The sequence below is a fragment of the Carassius carassius genome, chromosome 25 (genome assembly GCF_963082965.1).
Source record: "Carassius carassius chromosome 25, fCarCar2.1, whole genome shotgun sequence".
Lineage (NCBI taxonomy): Eukaryota > Metazoa > Chordata > Actinopteri > Cypriniformes > Cyprinidae > Carassius > Carassius carassius.
The window spans coordinates 7,233,485-7,254,614 of NC_081779.1; the positions used below are offsets into that span (position 1 = coordinate 7,233,485).

Below are 21,130 nucleotides of genomic sequence, written 5' to 3' on the forward strand. Positions count from 1 at the left end.
ACACACACACACACACACACACACACACACACATATAGGTCTATTGTAAAATGAGAATCATGGGTTGATTATGTACTATACAGGTTCTCTTTTTCACCTTAGTAAATTATTATATTCTTTAAATTGCAGTTACAATGATATGAGCTCTCACTGACATAAGTAAAACCAACAGTACATTTACAGGGGAAACTGACAGCTAAATTAGATACTGGTCTATGAAAACAAAGGGGCCATACTACAGAAACACTGATAGTATTGTCCTTATACATTCCAAACCTTGTCTTCTGAGATTTGGTCCTCTAGAAGTCGCGCAGCTCTGAAAAAAATAATAATAAAAAGTTGTGTTGCATGCTTTAGACTCAGAATTAGACCACTGCCCAGCCCTTCATTTCCTATAATATTCACAAAATACCTAAAATAGGCTCCTTCATTGATATCATCAGTCTTCGTACAGATGAAGTTGATCTTTTTGCATTTTCCTCCTGGTCCCAGTTCTTCAATGCAGTGCTTTAATATCCCCCAGGGGTCTCTGTCAGTGATTGCTCGATTGATAGCACTTACAATCCACACAGAAGAGCACTCTCTCAGTTTCTACAGGATTTAAAATAGGGTGTTAAGTGCAGGGCCAGTTCTAGACATTTGGAAGCCCTAGGCAAAATTCTTGTTGGAGTCCCCTAACCCCCAATAAAAAGCATTGCTAACCTTTTCATGTATACATTTCATTCTAAATATTGTATATTTTTTACAGTAACAGTACCAGTCAAAAGACTGGACACTTTATGACTATACACTATTTTTTTTATGTTTTTGAAAGTAGTATCTTATGCTCACCAAGCCTGCAAATATTTGATCAAAAAAGGAAGAAAAAAATACTGTGGAATATTATTATGATTTAAAATAATGTTTTTCTATTTCTTTCTCATCAGTCATTACCCCAGTCTTCAGTGTCACATGACCATTGAAAAACTATTCTAATATGCTGATTTATTATCAATGTTGGAAACAGTTTTGCTGCTTAACATTTATTTTATAACCTGTGATACTTTTTCCGGGATTTTTGATGAATAAAAAGTTGTTAAAAAAATCTAATTGTCAAATAAACGAATTAAAAAAATATATGTAAGTCTTTACTATCAGTTTTTGTTATTTTAACGCATCCTTGCAGAGTATTACTCCCCCCCCCCCCCCCCCCTGTATTTAGGCTTACTGAGCATAAGAGACTTCTTTCAAAAATATAAAAAATAGCTATGTGTCCGAACTTTTGACAGGTAGCCTACTGTATGTAGCTACATAATCAGACTTTATCTAAGGTAATCTCTTTTAGATTTTTGAGGATGTTATTATATACATGATATTATTATTATTATTTTTATGCAGTAATTTGTTCAGTAATTTATTCACAGTTCCTAAATACCACTTCAGTAAATGACTGAATGGCACTGGTAACAAGTGGAGGGAAATGGGTAAAATCCAAGGAATAAGAGGAAAAAAATGGATTGTGCTTTTGGATGTCAGGATCGGGAATGGAAATAATTTTTTATGGAATACTGTTGTCAAAAACTCCATTTGAAGCTAAACACAGTCCTTTAAATGGACAGACTATGGATGAAACCTGCTATGATTACCCTAGTTTTATAGCATAAATTTGATTTAAACAATAGGTCTTCATAATATTCACATATGCAGTTCATATGGACATTAGCCCTAGAGTTTCAGAATAAAATAGCCTACAATTTAAACCTATAACATTAACCTATTTTCCCTCTCACTTCTGACTTTTTTTTTCTCGCAAATGCAAGTTTAATATCTCGTAGTTCTGACTTTATAACTCAATTTAACTAAACAGTTGCGAGTTTGTCAATTCTGAGAGAAACAAGCCAGAAGTGTACATGTGATTATAAACTCATGATTCAGAGCCGAGGGAAAACGAGACAATGACTAGTTGATTTTTCTTATCAGAATTGTGAGATATAGTCTTGGAATTGCGAAAAAAAAAAAGGTAAATTTTGAAATATGAACTCAAAATTTATTTTTACAAATTATTTTATTCTGTGGCTTACTTGGACTGCTACTGATACTAAAACTGTAATTTTCTACCACCCGCATCCCTCATATAAATGCAGGATTCACTTTAAAAATATCTTGTTTGCAATCAGGGTTAGTTCAGGTAAGCAGTTGCTTAGCATATATCCACCGCCTCGATGTCAGGCAAGTATTTTAATAAAAAAAAAAAATCTGTCCTCTTCATAACATAAGGATCATGTCCAACATATGTTGTGATTTTCTGTTTATAGCTTTCCCTTGCAATAGTGTCTAAACCAATACAGTATGGACTTTCCTCCATCTCCTCCATTCTGCTTTTCACTTCCTGCCCTCCAACTGAATTTCACGCATCATCAGAATCTCTTGATTGCAAACAAGCTATTGCCTGCTCTACCTATAGATATCGCCGGCCCTGGTTAGTAGACATAGTTATGTTTCAAAGTGGCACAATAGATTTATTGTGTGCTTCTACAATGTATATGGTAAAATGGTATATGGTTTCTTTGTAGAGAGTGTAGAAATATATTTACAGATTTCCACAGGTCATCTCTAATCTTGTTGCAGTCTCCAGTCCCAGGAAGATCAAGAAGCACAATGTGTTCCAGGAGTTCACAACAGTCTGGTATCATGATCGTCACACTTTTCACAAGCGGCCAGTACCAGTCACCAGGATTTGCCTCACTGTGTTGTATGTAACTGGCAACATCGTTGGTAAATTCAGAAAGCTGTTGAGATAATAAATAACTGTTTTACTTTGATGAAAAGCAAATTAACAATGTTATGTTGAATATTAAACAGTCTCTTAAAACTTACATTACTGTTTGAGATTATTTTCTTACTGATAGACAAAAAAGTTTTAATCTCAGCAAATTTTATATCATTCTTGAGCTCTTCTAATGTTTTCTGGTCTGTATCAACGCCATACAACGCAGTGATCTTTTCTTTAGCAATTTCAAACAAGTCCTCATTCCTGTCCTCACTGTCATCTTTTAGATTTCTGAAAAGATCTTTGAGCTCATTCTTCCATTCCTGCAGAGGTACACAACACAAAAGTATAGAGAAAAATTAGGCTTTGTTCCATTCTCTACAGCAGTGATCCTCAAATCTTGCTCGCAAGATCCACTTTCCTGCAGAGTATTGCTCTAACGCTATAATCAAACAGACTAATCAATTTCTTCAGGATCATTAGAAAATCACAGGTAGGTTTGTTTGATTAGGGTTGGAGCTAAACTCTGCAGGAAAGTGGATCTCACGAGCCAGATTTGAGGATCACTGCTCTACAGTCTCATTAATTTACATATTTATAAAGAGCTCTATTTAAAGGCTTGGTAGGATAAATGAGGAAACCTCTTGAGAAAAGAGTTCGATCTCTGCTTTGTAGTTGGAGTCATTCAGATTGGCTTCCACCTGAGTAACAACAGCTGTACAGGCACCAAAACAACCAGACGGTAAGAGATCCTTTTTCCCCAAGATTGCACTTAAAAGGGAACTCTTTCCTTCTCCTGATTTTCCAAAAATCCCTATGGTTGCCTTCTTCCTGCTGCCTATATTGATTTGATTGGTGTTTTTAGTGACTCTTTTCAGAATTTGTCTAGCATTCTCCATGATCATATCTGTGTACAACAAAGAAGAGAATTACACAGGCATGTTCTATGCTTGAGATACTGGAATATGATATTTGACAAATGATAAAAAAAAATGGGTGGATGCGACATTCCAACTCCAAGTTGACCAAAGGTCTGTACAGTAAGTTCAATTAAAAGAATTTAATAGCAGATAATAAATATCCATGAAAATACACAACATACAAGACAGTCCCAAAAGGGTAACTACAGCGACAATACCTCATCACTCATCCCCGATCACAGGCTAATGGAAAAAAAAACCTTTTTAACTGTTTCTTAAATTCATTAAAGGAACCTAGATACATTTTCCAACTGCCCTAGAGCTAAACAGTTGAGTTTTACTGTTCTTGAATCCATTCAGCTCATCTCGGATATACTTGGATGTGTGATTGACAGCTCCGAACAATATAAAGGGAGCTTCTTTAATCACTCTCAGTAGTTTAATCAAAATTTAAATAACCGATTTGTTTCCTGCTATGCTACTAAGAGAAACCACGTGAAGTTGATTGTTTAGTCACTGGCTTATTCACTGATGCATAAAAAATATTAAATGATGTAGAAAGAAATTCTGTGTGAACTTGAATAATTAGCTACACATCAGAAATCACTGATCACAGGTCAGGCATTAATGAACACTGTTACTCACTGTTACTCACTGTTTGAGGCAGTGCTGTTGAATCCATATGGGAAAATTCTGTTGGTAAAGCCTGTGTTGACATTGCAAATATGCGACTGAATTAAATGTAAATGTTTGGGCGGGCAAAGCAGAGAAAGGGGAGGTAACCTTTCCCCTTATGACGACATAAGAGGAAGATTCCAGATCAGCCTGTCTGAGCTCTCGATTTTCTCAAAGGCAGAGCAGCACACCCATATCAGCCTAGAAAATCACAACTTCTCATTTTCCATTGTTTTTAGTACACAACGTAACTACAGAACAATCAAATGGGAAAAATATAAAAAATCTTTGGTCATTTTTGAGCGAGATGCTAATGGTCCAATCAGATCCAATGATCTATGCTAAGCTAAGCTAAAAGTGCTACCGCCAGACCCAGAGAACGGCTGAATGGATTCAAGAACGGTAAAGCTCAACTGTTTAACTCTAGGGGAGTAGGAAAATTAGCCTATTTTCAAAAAAAGTGGAGTGTTCCTTTATGATAATTATTGCATAGCCACTGGCAAACTGTTCCAAAGCATAAGAATTTAGAGGTGGACATGAATTAGATTTTACTTGCCTGTTGTCAGTGGTGGCTCTATATTCAAGTCAGATGATTCATGATCTCGTTTTCTTTTAGTACCTATCCGAGAATTCATTACCATTCAGTATTTGTTCTTAATCATAGAGAGACAATGATTTTTATTTTCACTTTCATTTTTATACCTTGGCTAACCATTGTAGGGTCAATGGAAAGTCCTGGAAGGGAAAGAACATATTGAAGTTGATCATGTTTTTTCTTACTTGTTCTAGATTGTGATGGGACAGGAAGCAGTGGAGGTGTATTCTTCCTCATCCCATGATATGCTTCCATCTCTTCTTTTGGGGCTCCACAAATGGCTGATCTATAAAACAGTAAAAGGTAAAAAAAAAAAAAAAAAAGTAAAAACAAAAAAATATTATATATACCGGCGTATATATATACATTAAAGCACAAATTAAACAATGTAGGCTACAGTTTCACTAATTATGGTCCCCATAAATATGTACAGAGCTACTGTCGCAAATCAGTAGATATGGTATTTCCTTATGTACATTAAGAAGAGTAACAAGTCAAGTCACCTTTATTTCTGTAGCAGAATATTGTTTTAAAGCAGAATCAGTTATGTACACAGATTGTTTCATAATGCTACTTCTACAACTGGGAACATTGGGGAACATTTTTCTGCTCCAGTTCATCATTTTTTTCTCCTGAACAAAACACAAGAACTGCAAGTCACTATGGAATGACTGTATTTCCTAACCTGCATTTGTTTAAAGCATAGGCTTTTATGTATATGGGAAAGGTCTGAATTTAGCAAAGATTTTAACCAGTGTGCTCAGGCTCCTTTCTCTGTCCAAATGTCATATCCTTTTTCAGTCTTCTCACCTTACATCAACATCCATTGATTCATTTTGATCATATTCAGTCCCAGCATCCCTTTCATCTACTTGAGTGCAAATTTCTGCTGATTTTTCTTCGTTATTCAGAAATGTCTCCATGTACCAGTCATCACAGTCCTCATCCTTACAATCATTTCCTGAGCAGTTTAATCGAAGCAGTTCACCATTTCCTCTGGATAATATCTCCATTTCGTATACATCACTAACACTGTTCTTCACAGTAGCTTTGACGTTATCTAGGTCCTCAGGTTGAAAGCAAACTATCACACTTTGTTTGAAAGTAAAAATCCCAAAGTTTTCTAAATGGTCAAATAACTGTGAGGCGTAGCTTTTCAGAGCAAGTGTAATGAGTCCTGGGGTCAAAGGGCAACACTGATGCAGCACTTTGTATTTCTCCACTGAAAAATCTTCTTCTGCATCATTGAGGAGGTTTTCTATTATGAGAAGATCCTGGCTCAGAGTCGGGTTTGAATTTTTTTGCTGTTCCAGCTCATCCTTAATATGACTTAAACTTATTAAAGCATAATGTGTTTTGGGAGTGATCATGAGAGTAGCTGAATCTTTTGGTATTTGCCCTTTTGGAAGAGACTCCAAGACGTCTTCAAGACGTTTTGCCAGAATAGTTGCAATGATGAGGAAGTCCACATTAAAGAAGTGTTGATTATCATCATGTTGACTTTTCACAGTTTCATTAAAGCGTTTCTCAGAGCAGTTAAATGCACCGCTGTGGATTCTGTCATAGAGCATCTTTATGTATGGAATTAGATCCTGAATGTTGTCTTTGTAGAAGGAAACTGGGATGCCGTCTGGTCTCGGTGTGTCTGACACTTGAAGAGAATTAACAGCTGACACAATGTCAACCTCACTGACTGCATGTGGGCTTTCTTCACCCAGTAATGAACTTGTCTCATGTGTCAGACGATCCTTTTTTAAATTCATCCTTTGGATGACTGATTGTATCGGGCAAACTTTATGAAAAGTTATTGCAGAAATGTTTGCCTCTAGAAACACAGGCTGATGGTCTTTGTTTTCATTCATTTCTAAATCTCTTATGTCACAACTTCTGACACGCCACATACATTCTTCTGGAATGAAGAAGTAATCCAGTCTGGACACAGGAGAGTCCTTTATGTAGTACGTATAATCCTGCTTTATGGGGTTCTTTCTTCTCCAGATATCAACCAGCTGTAGAGATTTCATGAAGTTCTCTACAAATGAAAGCAATTTACTATGAGTGCTGTTTGTAATCTTGTTCCATTTTTTGTCAATAAATCTATTCAGAACTGTGTTGAAATCTCCACCGATCACCAGCAGTCCTGTGGTCATTGCCTGCAGGTACCTTGAAAGTTTATCAAGGGTTTTTGTGTCTGTGTGATGGTTGTAAACACTAACCAGAGTGTATGGCTGACCTTTCAGTTTACATTTCAATACAACATAAGCTCCACAGTTATCTTTTTCATTGCTTATGTGTTCAAAATCTAGGCTTTTCCTCACTAGTATGGCTGTTCCCTTCCTGGAGGAGGTGTACTTTGTGTAGAAAATATCCCACTCATCTTTATAGTGTTCTATAATATCTCCTACTCCAATGTGTGTCTCTTGTAAAAAAACAATGTCAGCATTTTGTAGTTCTTGAAATTTCTGATCTCTTTGTCTTTTAAGTCCATTAACATTCCAAGTGATGAAGTTTATGGTCTTTGAAGCCATTGACAGATTTGCTCTTACAGACCAAAGGTCCTCAGCTTAGTAAGTTCCCTGTCAAAACAAAAAGTAACATAGGATAGAAATTTTTTGTTTTTCATTCTCAATTTCAACTGCATTCAAGGTTTACATTTAATAAATTCATCCATTTCATGGGAATTAAACTCAAAACCTTGTTCCAAGTACCATGGTGGTTGACACATTCGCTCTGTAAAGCTTCATGTTTGTAGAGCATCTGTTCTATTTTTCTCAAGAATTTATGAGGAATAAAATGTTCTTGTACTCTTTTAAATTAAAGCTCTCTCATAAACCCCTCACACAAGTGCTTGTCAATGCGGACGTCTGTTGTTTTTGTCTGTTTTGATGTTGTTGTTGTTCCCTCTCTTGGTTTCATTTTCTACTGTGAAACAACAGCATGGACCAGTGCTGCCACATGTAGAACAATAGATTAGTGCAAAAGCAACTTAATGCGCATGCGCCAAAGTATGTTTGTTTTGGTAAATTTTCCCGACCGAAAATTGTTAACCAATCATTAAACATGAACAATATTATAATGTTAAATCTAATATAAACTAACTTAGAATGGATAAGTGTGTGAGACACATTAAAAATATGCATACAGTGTACTACACCCAGTGGACCATTGTGTACCCATAAAAACCGAAGTATACTTTGGCCTTAAAAGTTAAGTGGTGTTGCTGTCAGCTGGCTTACATCACTTCAGAATACCTACTGTATGAGTTATTTTTTTCTATTTATATATATATATATATATATATATATATAATAATTAATATCACACAAGCAAGACTTCCCCATCTTTCCCATTATTAGCATGTGTGCACAATATACAAAAGTTGGTCGCCATGATTTTGCCAAGTAAGACATGTTCCTTGATCAACATCTGATGATAACCCTGGATCAACATTATTGTTCAAAAATATAGACTTAACCCAATCCCTATCGCTAAACCTAACCCTACCCATAATTTATTTTTAAAATCAGTGGGAAATGATAGCTGATTAACAAGGGTATAGAAGCACCTCACGTTGATTCTAAGCCTAAAACAGATATTTCCTGAAAAGTTATATCTCAATTCTGATTGGTTGATTGTAATGTTGTTCCAGGATCTGTTAACTGAGTGAGTAACATTTTTGTCACAATTTGTCTTCTCTCTGTTTCTTGTTAAGCAGCCTACTTACTTAACGAGCGCTAAAAGAGTACACACTCTATAGCCTGATCGCATTAAGTATAAATACGATCCGGACGTCACCATGTTGACATTAGGTGTGTTCGACTTCATTTAGTGCTGTGCAGACTGATTGGCGCGAATAACCACTTGCAGTAGGGACTGAAAGTGGAGATGTCAAGTCGGACACTCTGCTCATTTGAGATAAGCAAGATGCATGCCAGTTAGAAATGTGTCTGAGGTCACGCCGAAGAATGGCAAAAATCTCTTGCAATGGTGAGTTGGCTGTGCAATCGTGTGTAAGTGCTCTCCCCTAACTGCGCTGACCAAAAGTACGACGGGAAACGATTCGCTGACATTCCTTGTTACTCTCCAGAGCTCTGGGATTTATCCTTACAACGGCTCACCATTACGTTGTCATATATCAAATTGTAAATAAACTGTTCACTTGCACTAAACCCTCTGCCTTCATCCTGGTTTTTGACACGTACAGGTGCATCTCAATAAATTAGAATGTTGTTGGAAAAGTTAATTTCAGTAATTCAACGCAAATTGTGAAACTCGTGTATTAAATACATTCAATGAACAAAGACTGAAGTAGTTTAAGTCTTTGGTTCTCTTAATTGTGATGATTTTGGCTCATATTTAACAAAAACCCACCAGTTTACCATTTTGACAAATTAGAAAACTTCAGAAGACCAATTAAAAATGGTCTCTGGTTGGTTCTCATCTTCCTCTTGACAATACCCCATTGATTCTTTATTAGGGTTCAGGTCAGCTAAGTTTGCTGGCCAGCCAAGCACCCCAACACCATGGTCATTTAACCAACTTTTGGTGCTTTTGGCAGTGTGGGCAGGTGCCAAATCCTGCTGGAAAATGAAATCAATATCTTCAAAAAGCTGGTCAGCAGAAGGAAGCATGAAGTGGTCAAAATTTCTTGGTAAACAGATGCAGTTTTCAAAAAACACAATGGACCAACACCAGCAGATGACATTGCACCCCAATGTGGAAACTTAACAACAACGTTCTTCAAGCAACTTGGGCTATGAATTTCTCCACCCTTCCTCCAGACTCTAGGACCTTGGTTTCCAAATAAAATACAAAACTTGCTCTCATCTGAAAAGGGGACTTTGAGCCACTGGGCAACAGTCCAGTTCTTCTTCTCCTTAGCCCAGGTGAGATGTCTCTGACATTGTCTGTGGTTCAGCAAATTCCTTGACACGTCTGTGTGTGGTGGCTCCAAATGCCTTGACCCCAGCTTTAGTCCATTCCTTGTGAAGTTCGCTCAAATTCTTGAATCGATTTTGCTTGACAATCCTCATAAGGCTGTGGTTTTCTCTGTTGGTTGTGCAGCACAGCACAAGATGGCCGCCGGCTCAGCGCCAATGCACAAGATGGCTGCCGGTCCAGAGTCATGGCACAAGATTAGATAAGATTAGATTAGATTCAACTTTATTGTCACTGCACATGTAAGGTACAAGGCAATGAAATGCAGTTAGCATCTAACCAGAAGTGCAATAAGCAGTAAGTACAGAATATACAAGATCTATAATATGTACAATAACTATACAGATAAGTGTTATGGACATAATTTACAGATTTTAAATACTATAAGCATGATATACAGGTAGGTGTACTATGAACATACTATACAGATGGGTTATGTAAAAGTGTATGTACACTATAGGCAGAACTATGAACATATGAACATAATTTCAGTGTGCAAATGGACTACTCAGTGTTTCTGGATGAACAGACAGTAGTGCAAGTAATAACAAGTTCACTGTTTTTTGCTTGTTGTAAATAAATAAATAAATCAGTCAGATGCAGTGGTGATGTGGGGGAGGAGTCTGTGTGTGTGGTGTGGGGTGGTGTCGGAGGGCAGAGTTCAGTAAGGAGACAGCTGTTCCTGAATCTTGTGGTCCTTGTCCGGAGGCTCCTGAAGCGCCTCCCGGAGGGCAGGAGGTTAAACAGTCTATGGTCAGGGTGAGAGGAGTCCTTAAGAATGCTGCGAGCTCGACGTAGACAGCGTTTCCTCTGGATGTCCTCAATAGCAGGAAGTGGTGTCCCTGTGATGCGCTGGGCAGTTTTCACTACCCTCTGCAGTGCTTTGCGGTCAGCCACTGAGCAGTTACCATACCAGACTGTGATGCAACTGGTCAGGATGCTCTCGATCGCACACCGGTAGAAGTTCACCAGGGTGGATAAAGACAGCTGGTTCTTCTTCAGTGTCCTGAGGAAGAAGAGGCGCTGGTGAGCCTTCTTGACCAGGCTGGAGGTGTGTGTAGTCCAGGACAGTTCCTCCGAGATGGTGGTTCCCAGGAACTTGAAGCTGGAGACACGTTCAACAACCATACCGTTAATGTGGATGGGGTCATGCGTGCCTCTTTTTTTTCTGCCACAGCACAAGATGGCTGCCGGCTCAGCGCCAATGCACAAGATGGCCGCTGGTCCAGAGTCATGGCACAAGATGGCCACTTGTCCAGCGCCTCTTCACAAGATGACAGCCACAGTTGACCCTCCAGAGTCAGGTCAGGTTCCCATTGACCCTCCAGAGTCGGGTCAGGTTCCCGTTGACCCTCCAGAGTTGGGGCAAGTCACCGTTGACCCCCCAGAGTCGGGGCAAGTCACCATTGACCCTCCAGAGTCGGGGCAGGTTCCCGTTGACCCTCCAGAGTCGGGGCAGGTTTCCGTTGACCCTCCAGAGTCGGGGCAAGTCACCGTTGACCCTCCGGAGTCGGGGCAGGTTCCCGTTGACCCTCCAGAGTTGGGGCAGGTCACCGTTGACCCTCCAGAGTCGGGGAAAGTCACCGTTGACCCTCCTGAGTCGGGTCAGGTTCCCGTTGACCCTCCAGAGTCGGGGCAAGTCACCTTTGGGCAAGGGCAAGTCACCGGTGTTCTTCATGGGCAAGGGCAAGTCACCATTAATCTTCATGAACAAATGCAAGTCACCATTGATCTTCCTGAATCCAGTCTAAACACCACGGAACTACCAGAGCCTCTCCACGCCTCTGCAGAACTACCAGAGCCTCTCCACGCCTCTGCGGAACTACCAGAGCCTCTCCACGTCTCGGCGGAACTACCAGAGCCTCTTCTTGTCTCTGCGGAACTTCCAGAGCCTCGTCACGTCTCAGCCAAACTCTCTGAGCGCTCAACTGATCCTGTCGTGGCCACGGAGGCCACCCTTAAATTGTTCATGTTCTCTGTTTCAGACTTGCCTAACCAGACTTGCTCTCCTGTGTCATCGATCCCACTGTGGTCGTCTTCTGCGCTGCCCTGGTGGGTTTTTGTCTCGACCGCACGGATGTGGTGGTCTTCTGCGCCGCCCTGGTGGGCTTCTGTCTCGACCGCACGGATGTGGTAGTCTTCTGCGCCGCCCTTGTGGGTTTCTGTCTCGACCGCACGGATGTGGTGGTCTTCTGCGCCGCCCTGGTGGGCTTCTGTCTCGACCGCATGGCTCCAATTCCAACTTGCTCCTCTCTGGATTCCTGCCCTGTCGGTTCGGCCCTGGGCCACTGAACTTTCTGATCCTTCCTTCCTGGACTTGTGCTTTGTTGTTGTTTTGTTTTAGTTTTTTTTTTTTCTCTCTCTGTCTCCCCACCATCATACGTCATCTAGCTTTTCAATACACACATATAGTGGTGTGCATTAGAGCCTTTAATTATCGTTCTGTATTAATGAGCTGCTTATTGACACACACACACTCACACACACATATCATAAATCGCGCAGCTCACACATCCAGGAGAAAATAAACTTGTCAACGCTGCCCCATGACATTAAATACAGTTTAAATACTGAATCGCTACATTATACTTTCCAGCGACGAGAGGATACAATCACTGTTTTTAAGTAAACTCAGTCTAAAAAGATAAACGCACAGACGCGAATACACGCAACTTCCATTTCTCGCTCTCTCTCTCTCTCTCTCGAATCGGCAATATTTGAGAAAATGGTTTAGCGATTTCTAATTATTGGGGGGGATTAGCCCCCATCAATGTCTACGGCAGTTATTGCCCTGATCAGACATATGCTGTGGCACTATCATGCAGTCTGTAATGATATAACGTTGGCAAATATTAGCGATTTTTTGCTAACATGTCTTTGAGTAACATAACCTTTAATATGAACTCACAACTGAATGTAACATAAAACAAATGATTACTTTTCGTTAAAATCTTTATTTATGCCAAAAAAGCTTACATTTATGTGTCTTTCTGTTCGCTGTAGCAGCCATGTTGCCAAGATAATTCATACCCCTTCGTTTGAAGTGTTTTCCTGAAAAATCTTCGTTTGAAGGGCTATCTGGCCCTTCCCCTTACCCCTATCCCTATCCCTCCAACCAAAAGAGAATCGAAACACCCCTACCCCTTCACGTGAATGAGCGAAATGGAGGGGTAGGGGAAAGGGGAAGGGCTAAGGGGAAGAATTGGGATTGGGCCTTAACACTAGGTTAAAGGTTCGATTAAAATGTACAAGATTTTGGAGAGGCTATCAATTGCAAGCTACCTTTGAAACCATGAGGCCCTCCCTGCAAATCACTATCCAAAGCACAAAACCCTCCTCCAAAACACACAAACATGCACAATGCATATAGGCAGACCAGAGGCTAACCAGCAACACAATGAGAGATGGCATTGGTGGATGGTTGAATGCAACGCTGTCAGATTCATGTCTCATCCACCAGTGAGAAACATTACAGTACAAAGCGCATATATTACAATAATAATGCCTTCCATTTTCGCTCTGTCAGCAATTGCATAATGGAAAAAATAAGGGAAGTGAAATGGGACAACATGTCCCATAGGTGTGGCATATTTTAACATCTGAGAGGCACGTTGTAACTTGACCATATGACATCTTAAAATGTTTTCTGATCTACTGAAGAAAAAAATATATACACAAGACGAGCTAAAATGTTTTGTCAATAAAATAAAATACACTTTTACAAATAAAATAATGGCCTTTTTTTAAGAATTAAAAATAAGCAAAGTTTGACAGTTGAACACAAAACAAACAGACCATAATAATTTCTGAACATTGACTCTTTCTCATTGTTTCTAATTAAAATTCAAGAAAGTAATTATTGTAAATTACATTGCTAATCTCAAAATAATAGCATAGTTTAATAATAACAACGTTCCCCATTCCCATTTAAAACCGGTTAGTCTTCTGCTATAGTGAAACATTAGAAAATCTAAACTGACAAACAGGGGCGCCAGACCAAGGGCTGGACTGGCCATTGGGCATACCGGGCATTTGCCCGGTGGGCCGACGTGCTCTTTGGGCCGATATCTCATACTCATACTTTTTTTTTTTTTTTAAACGGCCCATAAAATTTGTACATCGGCGGCCCATTCGTTTTGTTTTGTTTTGCTTAATTGGCGGCGCTGGGTTTGTGCCGGTGTAATGCATTGGTCAAAGTCAGTGTTATTTTTTTTTTCTGACAGACCAGCCCATTAAACACGTAGATCAGCGGCCCATTGGCTCTTTTCTTGATTGACACTGGGCTGGCCCAATCACAACTTTAAACGATTGAGCAAGCGGCAGCAGTGTCAGTGTGTATCTGTAAAAAAAGATGGAGAAGAAACGCAAGGAATGTGCAGATAAATAGAGTGAAAAAATAGAACCAGGCCCTTAAAGCAGACACTGTAAACTGTGTCAAAATATATGTTTTCTGACCTTCATCAGCTCCTGTGGCAGATGATGATAGTGAGGACGGAGGATCAGGAGAGAGATGAGAAAGTGTAGAGCCTGCGGTAAGCATAACTACTTTCAAAACACTTAGGCCATGTCATGAGTGTAGATTATTTCCAAATCTGCATAGTTGACGATTACCGCAATTCACTAGAAATTTAATAAGAGGCGTTTGTAAACCATGTTTTCCGCAAAAATAAAAGCTTGATGCAGTTTGCGTCAAAATAAAAGATCATGTGCTTATTTCTTTCAAGTATAGAAATTGGTACAACTAATTAAGAAAGTTTCCTTTATTTTTTTGTGCATTTGTTTTACAAAATATGGCTATTACTGTCATTGGATTAATATTATAACTATTATTATGTATAGGTGTAATGTAAATAGACACTGTAACTAAAAGAGGTTTGAATTTTTCTTTGTTTAATTTGCACACTGAATATGGGTTGGAGCTTTTAATTTTGAACTCTCAAAGTGCACCAGATTAATGAATTTAACATTAAAATGCACACAATTTTCTCATGGGGGGGGGGGGGGCATGCCCCCGAACCCCCCTAGAAGGACCGAGGACACACCACCATAGTTTTAACAAAAATCCTGTAAGAAACACTGGTATTGCTATGCTTGTTATAGCTTGTTTTAGGATTCACCGCTGTGGAGTATAGTTCAACTGTATTAATAAATATAACATTTTGACTTATTTCATCTGTTAACTCTCACTCGTTCCTATACTCACTCATTACATGGCATTAGTGGTTTTAATGAATAGGAGTTGGTATGCATATAATTAAGGGCATGCAAAGATGGGTGGTGTTTATGATCATATAGTGGGCCGGTCTGGGCAAAAATGCCCGGGCCGATTTTTTGTCCCAGTCCAGCCCTGCACCGGACAGTGGGTAAAACCAGTACTGATTACCAGGGCCCCAAAGGAAGAGAGGGCCCTTGAAAAGTCTGGAATATATTTTTTCGGGGGGTGGGGGGTGGGGTGGCATTAGGACTGCCTATGCATAGGGCCCGGGATCTTGTGCAGCGCCCCTGCTGACAAATAACAGATTAGAGATTAAAATAATAGCAGATTTGTCTTTTTAAAATAAACACTAAAAACTGAGATGAAAAAATTGCTTCAGTCAGAAATGTACTGTTGCTATGGTTTACATCTTCAAAAGATTTTTGAATTTTGACTGAATTTTTTCTTTATATAGTGTTGATATGGTAAATATGGTTAACTAGTAAATACTGTATGTTAAGTTTTGCTAGTATGTGTGGACATTTTTAAACCATATGTGTTACAACTAACCACAAGCTCCCCTGTTCTAAATGCTTAAACAGGATTTCCCTCGAATCAAACCACAACAGGAGAAAATAAATCAGTTTTTCAAGAAAATGCTTCTTCATTTATCAAAATGTTGCAATATAAATAGTTTGAACAGTGTTCCTGTATAATCAAACTGACCCTGTAGACTTCCATTAATCCAACTATCCATACAACCAAACCTAACCTCACCCGTATCAGTAACAGCAAAGGTGTTGCACTATATTAACAAATAAGCGTTTGATTACTAATATCTATTAAAACAATTTGTAGATTTTCAATTGAAAGTTTACTGATGTTTGTGTAAGCATTTGATTTAACATTAAATAACCATCTTATTAAACAAACCATTATACTATGTGGCCGTTGAATGCTTGAATCTGATTGGCTGATGAACGTTTTGAGGTGTGCAATTATTTTCTGGGAAATGAAAGCGGCGAACGTAGTTCCAGGTAGCTCTCTTGACCGCATTACAGTTCCATATCACTCTGCATAGTTAACAGTAATAACGGTCACACAGTTTGCACAAAAAGGTGTTGTCAGCACTGCCCTGACGATTTTATCAGTTAGCCTATAAAGTGTAGCAACCTAAAGGCTACACATGACATTTCTCACTAGCGATGTAATAACAGCGCTGTTTAGAGACGCTGCAGCAGAAGAGTCCGCGTACGTACACGTCGTGACCGCATCACCACCTCAGATGTGCATTATTTTTCTAATAATTCAACGGCCCGTCGTCAATTATTCCTTACTTAAGTAATGTTTAATAAGAGGCTAAAACTATACCAATAATATCTTTGATAAGATCTACCTGCTTCCATTTTTTATCTGATTTAGTTAATAAAGAGTTCCACTTTAACATTGTTCCACAAATCACATATATTCAACCTTTTCAATCATACATTACAGTGTGGAAAAATGATAAACTGAAATAATCATTTTACTTATAACACATAATTAATTTTTTAAAGGTAAAGTCCTTTTTAAAAAAGTTTTGTTTATATTTTATATACCCCATGTGAGTGCCTTGAATGTCTTGCTTGTATACAAATTCTAAGATAAACATAAAGGATAGTACAGAGAGATAAAAAACAAAATGTTGATGTATGTCTATAGTTTGTTTTGGAAAACAGTAAGCTAAAAAAGAACAGAAAATATTTTTGACAAAATAAGTTTTGGAATTTTAGTTAACTTTTAAACATCTTAATAATTTGAAGATAACATTACCTTTTATCTCGCAGGATAATGTCTGTAATACAGGAAACTGCCGTCGATTCAACTGTTGTGTTGAGCAGAGTGAGACGTCTGACGTAAGAGCTGATTCACTTTTGGGGTGTGGACTTCACAGAAAATGAAAGCTAGGGAAATAAAAAAAAAAAGAGAAAGAGTCTCCTAATCTAATTTGATTCAGTATACTCATTATACTTAATAAAATCACTAACATACATATGTATTGTATTTTTTTTTTTTTGAAGATATTTAATTTCAAACCACTCAGCTCCTTTTTTAGGGACATTCATAAGCAGTACTCATTTTGTAAAATGCAAGGGTTAATAAGGAAACACAAGAGTTTGCATGTTGTTTGCTTTCATTTCCCCTTAGGCAAAGTTGCATTAAAACCATAGCAGTTCAAATACTTTAAAAAGGTGCAATTTTATAAAGTTGATTGTCTTGACAATGGTGATCATATGTAGACAGGTTTGCAACCCAGATTTTTTAGGCAGTTAAGAATAAAAATAAAACTGTGATTAAAAAAAAAATAGAGCATTGTACAGCTCAATGTTCAGTGGCAGCTGTGACAGCTGAACAGTGCTCTGTTTGAACGGTCCGAGTCCTTCAGATGCAGTCTTTGATTTAGTTATCTCTTAGTATTGTGACAAAATGTTGATACTTTAATTTTCTAAATAATCAGAGGTGGACTGTAAGAAAGTACATTCATTAAGTACACTCGTACAAATATGAAGATTCATTTCTTTTTTCTCTTACAGGACAGCAGCAATAGAAAAATACAACACAGTCTCACTCCCTACTCGTCAAATGTCTGACGTATGGTCAAGGGACCCTGGCCATCCAAATGGTTTTTGATGTTTAAAAACCCTCGCAATCTGACATCAAAGTGCCATCTGTGCAAAGGTTTAAAGCGTTCATCAAAGTGGCATCTGTGCAAAGGTTTAGCGCGTTCATGAGCGGTGAGTTTAACAACGCTCAACTGCAGGTAAAATGTCTTTAAAAGGTCAGTTTAACAATGCTCTAAGGTGCGTACAAGTAAGCAGTTTAAGTGTTTTCTTACAACCCATTCTCACTCCCAAAGCGTCAAAATCTGAAGCATGGTCAAGCGCCTCTAGTGTCACTATGAAGACGCCAAAGGAGCACCACCTCGGCGTCGCTGTGTCGACGCACTAGGACCTACATTGCTTTAAGTGGGAAACTTTTGGCGTCAGTACTCTGACACGAAGGGCATTGAGATGTTTATCGCTATGAAATCACGTTAAAGAAGTCTCATTCAGCACACATCGCGATAATTGCCATCAGTTTTACATGTGCCACAGGTTGGTTGAGTAGTCGTAAATTCACTCTTTTAATGCCTGTTATGAAATGTATTCTGCTTCTTTATTAATCAGATCAGCGCCATTTGTTTAATCGCTGTATTATATCGGTCATCCGAGGCTGTCTTTGAGTTTGATCGCGTTTAACTAAATGAACACAGCTGCTAACTGGGATGATTAAACTATCGGTCACGTGACGTGCCATAGACCTTGGACTCGTTTTATATTCATATCAGGTTCAAAGATGTAAGTTGTATTTGTAGTAAAATCATGGTAACCCAGACACGTGCCTATACTGCTTAAGAATGGCTTCTTTTCCTCAAACATTAAACAAACAAAAAAATCTTTTTTCCTCAATAACAAAATAGGCCAATTTTAAATATTTAGCAAAATAAATAAATAAATAATTACAAATAAACGGAATTAAAAACAAAATTGTAGACTACGACTACTAATGTAGTCCGTGCAGGAATAGCATGTCTTTCATTGATGAGGGCTTCAGATTAATCCGTCTCTGCGCACTTATGCGACCGCAATTACTGAAAGCCCTCTCCAATGGTGCACTGGGAGCTGGAATGAAAAGTAGCCTACATAGCGTGTTACTTTGCTTAATCTCGGAAACTCTTGATATCGCCTTTTCCACCACTGGATCTCTCGCTATTTCAGAATGGAATTACACGTCGCTGTCCATGGTTTCATCAGCATCCTCCCATTCCGCAAAGTCTATTTTATTTTATTTTAGTCTATTAGAAAAATAAAGGTTTATCTGTTTTTAGTAATTTTATTTTGCTAGATATTTCCACTTTGCGGGAGTCCCGCAAATAACTTTATTTTCCCGCAACCCGCACACAATAATATCTTGCCACCCGCGTTTGCATTCACCAATCAAATATTGTCCCGCGACGCACTCGGTTGCGCTGGGTCCCGCGGTACTCTCGCGGGAATGCAGGTCTCTGCTTGAGTGTAGTATGCACATGCACCAACGCCTAGAAAAAATAGGCCCTTTTGCGCTGCGTCATCAGGCCCAATTTGGTCTTAATCCAGCCCTGAAGGCGGTGCATTGCCATTGAGACTTGACTGAGTTCACAGCTGAGCGGACATTTCACTCGCTGCTTCAGCGTCACATTTGTGTATGCTGTACTGCTGGAATTCGTGATTGGTTGACAGCAAATTTCAAATATTAAACGGAACGATAAAATAACATTATTAACCGGTTAATGTCCATTTCAAATTTTCGATTCTGTTCGGAACTAAAAAAATTCATTTCGTTTCTGTTTCTGGTTCTGTTCCTATCAAAATATCATTTGTTTCCGGTTTTCGTTTTCGTTCCTTGAACCGGTTCAGAGCCCTGGTCATAACACAAAATCAGTCCAGAAACAAGAAAAACAAGAAAACACAAGGGAATGCGAGAAAACTGGGTGACGGAAAACAAGGACTCCATGAAACAGAATAAGACAGGCTAGTATATATGAACAGGTGATGACGATGAAAGTGAAGACAGCTGAGTGCAATTAACAGGTGTGAAATTAACCGTGATGAAGGGACAAGGCTTTGTGGGAAATGTAGTGCCTGCAGTGGGGTGCCTATGGGCAAGTGAGACCACTAGTGGACACCCAGGGAAACACAGACCAGACACTGTGACAGTCCATTAACATTCCAAGTAATGAAGTTTGTGGTCTGTGTAACCATTGACAGATCTGCTCTCACAGACCAAATGTCCTCAGCTTAGTAAGTTCTGTCGAAAACAAAGAGTGATGGAGGGAAGGAACTTTTTGTTTTGCATTCTGAGTGAATTACTGAGACTTTCGTGGTTTACTGACAGTAACAAAAGTATTTTACAACTTTCAGACACTTTTATCCAAAAAGTGATAAATAAAAACAAAAACAAAAAAAAGTTTATATTTAGTTTACATTTTATCAGTTTGTGTCTTCATTTGGTTGCTATAGTGCGATGATCTTAATTTTTCATTCTGTGCAGTCTACATTTACTTATCCAATTGAGTTCTAAAGTTTGGCAAGTCCAAAAAAACTATATATATATATATATATATATATAACTGTATGTTGTTTTACTATTATTGTATTGTTGGGCTAAATAATGTGCTTATGTGTTTAGCATTAATATACCCTTTTCACATTTCCATGTTCTCTGAAGTTTTTGTCATAGTTACATCTGTAATGGTGAACAGAAACTACAACAAATATAATTTTTGTGTTCCCATTTGTTCTAATAGTGAAAGAAAAAAATTCAAGAACACATTTCTATGAATATCCAAAATAATAAAAAACACGGAGACATTGATTACAGACAGAAAGATGTCAAATTTGCCGTCAGTTTTTGTATTATAAAATCAGTATTAGGCTAACTATTTTTCTGTAATTTAATGTAAAGTAATGTAACACAAAGTACTGTCTTTTAAATGTACATTTGTCAAGTCATGGTATGTTTAGTTTGCTTATTTGGTATTAAAACTGACCATGGGTTTATCTACTAGGGATGCACCGGTTGACCGGCCATAAATCGGAACCGGCGGGTTTTTGTTTAAAATACGCGATATCGGTGTAGTAATCGGTCGGTTTTTGGTCTTTTTTTCGGCCGGTTTTTACGGAAGTATGCCCGTGTGCACAGACTACATTGTAATCATTCGCTATCATGTCAGCTGTGTGGAAGTATTTCGAAATCTGTGCGCAGGACCTATGCGCAGGACACGGGCAGCCGTTCAGCACTGGAAATGCAGAGCTTCATGTCTGAGGCACAGATAGCAGGAAGCGATCAGCCGTTGGTGTACTGGCTTCAGGGGCACTGGACTGGGGGTAAAACCAGTACTGATTACCAGGGCCCCAAAGGAAGAGAGGGCCCTTGAAAAGTCTGGAATATATATTTTCAAGGGGAGGGGGGCCCATTAGGACTGCCTATGCATAGGGCCC

The 21,130-nt window shown here is 38.8% G+C and overlaps 1 protein-coding gene across 2 annotated transcripts; it reads right to left on the minus strand.

Moving 5' to 3' along the window:
• Positions 1 to 36: 36 nt before the first annotated feature.
• On the minus strand, positions 37 to 17,016 carry LOC132104034 (nuclear GTPase SLIP-GC-like). Of its 2 annotated transcripts, XM_059509211.1 has the most exons (9): positions 16,884 to 17,016; positions 5,750 to 7,515; positions 5,125 to 5,225; positions 4,901 to 4,963; positions 3,391 to 3,656; positions 2,857 to 3,072; positions 2,574 to 2,768; positions 413 to 591; positions 37 to 316 (listed from the first exon to the last, which is right to left on the minus strand). In XM_059509211.1, exons 2-9 carry the CDS (start codon positions 7,465 to 7,467, stop codon positions 262 to 264), a joined length of 2,793 nt encoding a protein of 930 aa, XP_059365194.1. In that variant the 5' UTR covers positions 7,468 to 7,515; positions 16,884 to 17,016; the 3' UTR covers positions 37 to 261. The 2 variants fall into 2 exon arrangements, with proteins under 2 accessions (XP_059365194.1, XP_059365195.1); XM_059509212.1 differs by lacking the exon at positions 5,750 to 7,515.
• Between the last annotated feature and the right edge of the window lie 4,114 nt (positions 17,017 to 21,130).

Bases quoted from the DNA above. Each gene is read 5' to 3' on its own strand.
- LOC132104034 (XM_059509211.1), bottom strand. From the start codon at position 7,467: ATGGCTTCAAAGACCATAAACTTCATCACTTGGAATGTTAATGGACTT. The intron at 3,657-4,900 runs GCAAGTAAAATC...TGTTGTACACAG, and splicing joins AGAGCCACCACTGACAACAG to ATATGATCATGGAGAATGCT. The intron at 592-2,573 runs GTAAATATATTT...TAAATCCTGTAG, and splicing joins GAGATGACCTGTGGAAATCT to AAACTGAGAGAGTGCTCTTC.